The 7,621-nt window shown below is 47.1% G+C and overlaps 1 protein-coding gene across 7 annotated transcripts in view; it reads right to left on the bottom strand.

Annotated features, from left to right (window-relative positions):
- Positions 1-5,982: 5,982 nt before the first annotated feature.
- The window catches only part of DCAF6 (DDB1 and CUL4 associated factor 6), a 172,777-nt gene continuing 171,138 nt past the window's right edge, over positions 5,983-7,621 (bottom strand). For 6 of the 7 annotated variants that reach the window (XM_065874519.1, XM_065874526.1, XM_065874541.1 and 3 more), the window contains one exon: positions 6,379-6,443. In XM_065874519.1, the coding sequence (XP_065730591.1) occupies positions 6,379-6,443 (65 nt within the window). Of the gene's footprint in view, positions 6,444-7,621 lie in introns of all 7 variants that reach the window. The other variant, XM_065874548.1, reaches the window with a different exon arrangement.

The following is a 7,621-nucleotide window of genomic DNA, read 5'->3' as shown; positions in this document are numbered from 1 at the left end:
ACTACTGGGTGGCATTCCGAAACCTGAGGGCATTTTATGTTTTCTGCATGTATTTTTTCCTAGCACTTGTCCTTGTCTAGTTTCTAAAGGGACCATACTCCTGAGCTTCTAGTACGCACCAAGGTGGAACAGGGCAGGGACCTTTACCTCTAGGTTGGAATAGCCCACGATGCCGCCCCTCCCCCACCCCTTAGGGCATTTTGAGTGCCGCAAAGTGACTTGCAACCCAGGGGCTGGAGAGTGCTTCCCCTGGACAGTACTTAGCTGGGCTCTAGGGAGAGAGTCCTGAGACACCTCCCGGCCTCCAAGTCCTCACTGGCTGATCCCAAACTAGCTCAGATACACTAGGATTGAATCTAAGCCAATCTAGCAATACTGCACTTCCTGAAAGCATTCTGCGCGTTTCCTCTTTTCTGCCGAGGTCCATTTATTTATTCATCTACCAGACACTGCACATCCAGCGCGTGCAAGGCACCAAGCTAGGCTCTGTGAGTTCTAACACTAAAGCGTTTTCACTCTAGTACAGGGAGAGACCTGGGAGAGACTGAGGCTAACGAATTGCAAAGTCCATTCATGATTATAGAAAGAACTGTGGGCTCCAGAGGGAGGTGAATATTTCCAGTTAGAAGGAGTTAGGGGTAGCACCATGTAGGAGGTGACTGTTTGAGCCAAGCCTTGGAGGATGTCTGGCAGCTGGAACCATATTTTGCGTATTCATGAATTCAGATTTTCCTTGATTCAGCCTGAGCAAGAGAAAGGAGAGCAAAAGGAGGTGGCTGGGGGAGAGGGTGAGGACATAATCCCCACACGCCCTGAGGTTTCTGAGAGGATTTTTGAGGACCCCTGTGCTTAGTGCAGAACCCCAACTGCCCCCGCTGAACCCAGGCCCATTATAATGCTTTATCCTGCTGTGCAGCGGCAGCCTGAGGACTTCCTGAGGGGGCCACGTGGACAGTGGCAGGTGGGACACTTGGCCACTTGTTCATGTAAAAACCTCAGTCCTGCATCTTCTGGTTTTGACAGGACCACGTTTAGGACTGTTGCCCATCTCTGCTTCTTTCATAGAGATTGCCACTTGAGCGGGTCGCCCCCAGTGCTATACCCCAGATACCAGGTTTGGGGGCTAGTGTGACCCAGAAGGCACTGGAGTCCCACGCCACCGAGCACACAGCTCAATCCCTAGCCTTTTCCCAGGCCAGACGCACCAAGACTGGAGTTCAGGGCCTTCGACACTAGGTGGCAGCAGTGTGGCTGTGATGCCGCTGGCAGTTCCCCACCGGGAAGAGCTAAGGGTAAAGCTGAAGGCTTGTTTGCTTCTGGCTTCGAGCACTTACTCTGAGCTCCTGGTCTCCACTGCAGTCCTCGGCCTTTCAAGGACCACCCAGCTAGCTTGCTTACAAGTGTGACCCGATTCGGGGTTGCAGGTACCGCCAATGCTCAGCTGTGTGAGCTTAAGCAAATCACTGCTGTAGAAACGGGGTTGAGGAATGTTAAGACGAGGGCCATCTGGTGCTAATGTTCTTTGATTCTCATTTAAGGAGCTGCTGTGTAGTCTCTGAGTGAACGGCGAGACTAACTCAAGTGTTTGCAATAGGCCAAGGTAGTTTGGAGTGGACGGGAGAGGGAGGAAAAGCGCTTTGATACAGTGAGAGACTTTACTGGCCTGTTCAGATTTAACTAGATGAGTATTTTGTCTATCCTGATAGTGGGTCCTTGAAATACTTGCAGATTAGAGACAGGTCTACGGATGGACCACAGGATATACTCACGACAAGGGTTCAGCCTTGAGCCCCAGCCGTCTGGAAGGAACTGTGGAGGTGATGTAGCTACAAAAGGATGCGACAGGGAGCTAGCACATAGTGAGGACCTACCACGTGCCTGACCTGTTAAGACATCTGAGTGCCCGTCATGTGCTAGGCATTAGTTGGGCACTTCCAAATGCTTCATCTCACTGCAAATGATATAGTGGGGATAGGGCAGGCTTTGGTACGGGACGTTCTGGGTTCGGATTCCACGCTGCCGCTTGTGAGTAAGGTGTCCTTGGGCTAATTGCTCAATCTTTCTGTATTGCCGTTTCCTCATCTATAAAATGAACTTTGTATTCTGTTTCTCTGTGGGGACACAGAATCCAGGGGGGCCTCTGATTATGTGGATTAGAGCATCCAGCACAGTGCCTGGGGCATAGCTGATGCTGAACCCCTGCTGTTTCTTCTCCACTCTGCCGGTGGGTGTATTATTCTTGTTTTACAGGGCTCTCGGTGACAAGAAGTGAGAATCTTAAAAAGATAACTGTTATCCTAGTTAAGAGGTGTTGAAGGTTGTTGCCGTAGGAATCATCACGTCTGCCGTACAGCATGAAGGGATGTGGTGAGAAAGGAGGAGACGACAGAGAGGAGGGGGTAAAGGCTAAGTGGCACTTGGGATTCAGGAGATCTGAAGGGGCGAAACTGAGCTTTTCTGTTACTGGCTATCGAAGATGGTAGAGCCCCAGGCTGCTGTGGCATCTGGAATCAAAGCGCAAGCTCAGCTTTGAGCTCCCTTACAGCCCAGAAGGGATGCTCTCCCTGAGATGTGACCTGGAGTCTCAGGGCAGCTCCATCCTGCAGTGACAGCGACTGCTTGGCCTTGGCTTTGGGGTTCAGATTCTCTGAGTCTCCGAGCCCCTGAGGGAAGAGGCAGTGCAGGGGCAGGAGTCCATGCTGCCACCCACAGTGTACACAGAACCCCAGGTGAATTCCGTGGGAGAGTGAAGGGAAATCACATTTTTCACCCTGAAGCAAAGGAAAACGGCTGTGAGCACAGTCGTATGTGACTACAAGAGGGGGCAGAGCCGGACCGTCCTTCTGGGTTGGGGAGGGGCACACAGCGAATCCAAGGAGGCCTAGGGAGGTGAAGGGAATTGTCCAAGTTCTCAAAGGAGATTAAGCCAGGGTCGGGGCTGAAACGCCAGGTCTTGGCCATGTGACTGAGAGAAGGAAAGAGCCAGCTCTGCAGCTCGAGGAGGATGAGGGATAGTTAACAGTCATCATTATTAGAAGGCCAGTAGGGCTTTACTGGGTAGGTAGGACTATTGTAAAGCAAGGAGTTTGGGAGACTGGAATATCTGCTTGCCAGACCTATAAAAAACTTCAGGCCTAAGGTGGCTGGATTCACTGGAAAGAATTCAAAGCACAAACTCAAATCTGCATAAGATTACCAAGAGCACAGTTCTGCTCACTGTTATTTTTAGGAGAACAAAGTACGCAAAGCTGTGTTCATTTCCCTCAGAAAGCATTTTCCTGAGCTGTATTAACAGCTTAAGAATTAAAAGCCACTTCTGTTTTTCCTTTTTTTTTTTTTTTTTTTTTTTTTTTTGCGGTACGCGGGCCTCTCACCGTTGTGGCCTCTCCCGTTGTGGAGCACGGGCTCCGGACGCGCAGGCTCAGCGGCCATGGCTCACGGGCCCAGCCGCTCCGCGGCACGTGGGATCTTCCCAGACGGGCACGAACCCGTGTCCCCTGCATCGGCAGGCGGACTCTGAACCACTGCGCCACCAGGAAGGCCCTGTTTTTCTTTTTGACACCACCATTTTGAAGTATCACTAATCATTGGTGAGTCTGACCCTCCCAAAGGAAAAGACAGTCCTAGGGAGGATCACAGGCCCGGGCAGGCGGCCAGGGGAAAGAGCCTGTCTGGCTGGAAATAGGTCTGTCAGTGACGTGGACATGCTTAAGGGACAGAGCCCTATGCTGTGTTCTGATAATGGACCCCTGGATGCAAAGGTGGTTAAAAACCAACCGTCAAGATAAAGACCAGCTGATCCTAAAATATAGTTCACTTGAAGTTTTTGGACGCTTATTTTTAAGATTAAAAAATGCTTAGGATTATTATAAACCAATATTTATCAAAAAGTAAGAGTGTACTTAGAATAGTTTTGTTTACCTGATTAGGTATCTGGGTTTTGGTCTGTGTAGGGCTGTGCAAATTGTGAACTTGCGCTTGAGCTTGTGGACTTTTTTGGGTGTCTCCCCCTTTACCCCCACCCCTGTTTTCCACAGACATGTCTCTGTCTCCAGCCTCCCTTCCCGTGGGCTAAAGAGAGGAAGGAGACTGAGCAGGAAGGGGCCAACTGTTGCACAATCCATAACACAGTCGCCTGGGTACATCCATCCATGTGTTTTTCATGAATTCCCGCAAGAAAATGAGCTTCATGGAATATTGTTAAGTGGCGAGGAAGTGATCAAGAAAGAGACAACAAACAAACACTGTTAACCCAGAGTTCTAAAGGAGGTTTAATGAACAGCAGTGCTGTCTCTCGATATGTCCATCCCATAACCGAAATCAAAGGGCGGGTGGTAGATTATCAGAGACTTGGAACAGCCTCAAGGCACAGAGCCCACCACTTGTCTGACCCTACACCTGCCACCACTAAAGCCGCATTCCTTTTCTAAATGGGTAAGTGAGCCCTGGGGTCCACTGTCTCCCCTGCAACAAACACTGGATCATGGAAGCGGCCAGGACTCGTGAACTCTGCCCCTGTAGAATGTCTTCTCTCCTAGCTGCCTCCCTGACTGCTTGTCTGGCCTGCCCTGCTCCTTTATAACATATAACACCAAAACTACAAAATCGCTAAAGGCAGGGGGCCTGATTCCTTGGACAAATACCACTTTGTAATGTTTGGGTTTAAAAAAAAAAGAACAGTTTTAGAGCAGTTTTAGGTTCCCAGCAAAACTGAGCAAAAAGCTCAGAATCCCCTCACTCCCACCTGCCCAGCCTCCTCCACTATCGACATCCTGCACCAGTGAACAAACACCATCGATTTTCTCCTCTTGCTCTTCCTGCCAGAGTCACCCTTGACCCCACTGAGTACTCCAGTCTGGGCTGTCGGGTTTCCAGCACTTCTCTATAGCATAATCCCTCTTACTGTCATATCATGTGGTGTCATATTATGCGCCGCATTAGTCTTTTTAGTTAGTTATTCTGTAAACCCTTCAACCTCTCGTGGGGTCCTAACACAGCCCCAGGGACATAGGTGGTGCAAATATGACTACCTCTCTCTGAGGGAGGAGGAAACAGAAGCCCAAAGAAGTCACATGGCTTGAGCAGATCACATAACTATTTGGGTACCAGAAACTGAGACCTGGCACTTTTTGGAAATCATGCATTTGCCCTGTTTGGCTAAACTTCTAACTCACTCCTTTCTTTCCCTTTGACCCTTTAGCATATTCCTAATATGGAGACATATGCGTCCTGCCCAGGCCAAGAGCTAGATGTTGAGGTCCAACTGAAGTTACCGAGCCAACCAGAGTTATTTTTCCTCTGTCCAGAAAGCCAATCTGTCTTCTCTCAGCATCAGGTGTCCTTGGGCTTGCAGCCATCTTCCGGGGAGGAGCCATCCCTGGTCTCCACACGGGAGAGGGATGTTTTGCCTGGCCACACCTGTGAGTCTGTTCATGGCCCAACGAGAGTGGGCATGACAGTTTAGGAGACAGGAGAGAGGATGGCTGAAGGGTTAAGTCTGCAGGTGCAGCTTCAAGTCGTAACCTGTAAGACACAGACCTGGGTGTGGATGGCTTAAGTCGAGTGAAGGTGGACACCAGAGAGGAGGAAGACCAGGAATTAGAAGACTGGATGGTCAACACTTTCAGTTGAAACCTAGAAGTTGGAGAAAGGAAGGCTAGAAGCCAGAGCTCTCAGAACTGGCTTGTGCTAATATGGTGTGTGAGTATCCATGATGCTCTGGGATTGCTCATAGCCTGACCCCTGAACTCAGGTAATGAGGGACCACTGATCATGAGAGTTGATGATTGGGGGTGGAGATAAAGTACTTTGAAAGGAGAAATGAAAAAAAAGCTCTTCTATGGGATCCTGTCACACAGAAGTCAAAACTGAAAAGGTTATTTAATCTAGAAAAGAACAGAGAAAGACAATCTTAGGTTACAAGAAAAGATTTGGAAAACGTGGGTCAAGGTATCAAGGCATTAAATAGTCAAAGTCAGGATATCTTAAAACAACCAACTTCTTTAATTAGAAAGCAACAAACATGCAAATGGCAAGTGTAGAAATTTATTTGAACCAACATTTTCACTATAATGAAAATTACTCTTCAACAATGATCCAAGCTCCCACATTTGAAGGTTAGGGAGAATATTGCACTTCGCATTTTCTAGCACTCCTCATACATGGCAAAAAGTGTTTAAAACATTTCGCTAGTTTTGTTTTACACACACTCCCAAGTTCATGCACACGATCATTCCAAACCAATGTTAGGTCATCCCCCAAAAGGGAAAAACTCCAAAAAACCACAACCTTAAAATTGCACTGAAGCTCTGTAAAGAAAAAAATATAAATGTCTTATACAAATTTCCGAACATCTAAGTGCTTGCCAATAAGAGATGATTATTCCTCATCCTCATTTTCATTCTCCTGACCAGAGCCTTCTGATCTGTCACTCTCCAACCGGTCTGGAAGACACAGATATGAGACAAAACGAAATACCTTTATTATTACAATTAAAATAAGTTTCAGTGCCTTTTATTCAAAACTGATTAAAATGTATATAATTCAGAACATCATGTAAAAATCAGTTCACAGCTGTGTGTAGAAAAGTTATTTTTGCCTCTGGAGACAAAGAGTAAAGGAAACACAGCACTCGCAACTTTGAATATTCATGTAATTCCAAAGATATAAAAAGTACAAAGAAAAAACCCTAAAGATCTTGGTCTACTGTGGTCTACTGCAATGATTTCAAACTGTGTTCCTGGGGGTCTGGGAGCCCTAGGAGGTGTATCAGGTGTCACCAAGGGGAGTGAGAGGCAAGCAGTGCGAGAGAATTTGGTGATCGTTCTTGAGGATCTGTGTATTTGTTTATAAAAACATTTCTTAAATATCTGCTATGTTCCAGGATACAATGGTGACCAAAACAGTCACAGTCTCTGTCATCAAGGAGCTTATCTAGACTGAACACTCAAGGGAGTGTACAGTTACAACCCGGCGAGTGAGCACGGCACGTCCTCTCAAGTTCCATGATTTACACTTGCTGTTCCTCTGCTTGGGACACCTTCACCCAGTTCTTCAGCTATAATGGTTCTGCTTACTCATCTCGATACGACTATTATTCCCTGTGTGAAACTTCCCCCAGACTTTTTCAAATACCCAACCTGCAGAATTATGAACTCCTTCCTTCACATTCCAGAATATTTTATATGTATTGTGTAATAATTACAGTAATAGCTTGTTTGCCTGTCTTCTTACAGACTAGACTGTGAGCTCCTGGGAAAGGTGGTAGTTATTTCTTTTATGTCCTAAGGGTCTAGTACGAGAGGTTCAATGAAGGTTTATCAAATAAATGAACGTAAGTTTTACTAAGATAAGATATATTACGTTAGGGTATGTAAAGAAGGCAACAGTACCGAATCACTACCACCACTAGCATGGAACCCTTTCTATCACAGAAGGATTTCTCCAGGGTAAGCTGGGGGAAAAAAGGCTTAGACACGGGGGAAACAGTTCCGTCCCACTGTCAACACCAAGAGAAAACGGAATCCTGAGATTTTATTATCTACAGAGGCTTAAACACTCCCCTTGGATCCTAAGTCAACAACACCAGTATACAGAAGGGATTGTATGTTTAATTGTCCAA

Source organism: Phocoena phocoena, chromosome 1, assembly GCF_963924675.1.
Source record: "Phocoena phocoena chromosome 1, mPhoPho1.1, whole genome shotgun sequence".
Classification (NCBI taxonomy): Eukaryota; Metazoa; Chordata; class Mammalia; order Artiodactyla; family Phocoenidae; genus Phocoena; species Phocoena phocoena.
The sequence above is the reverse complement of the archived record's forward strand: the minus strand, read 5'-3'. Positions and strand labels throughout refer to the sequence as shown.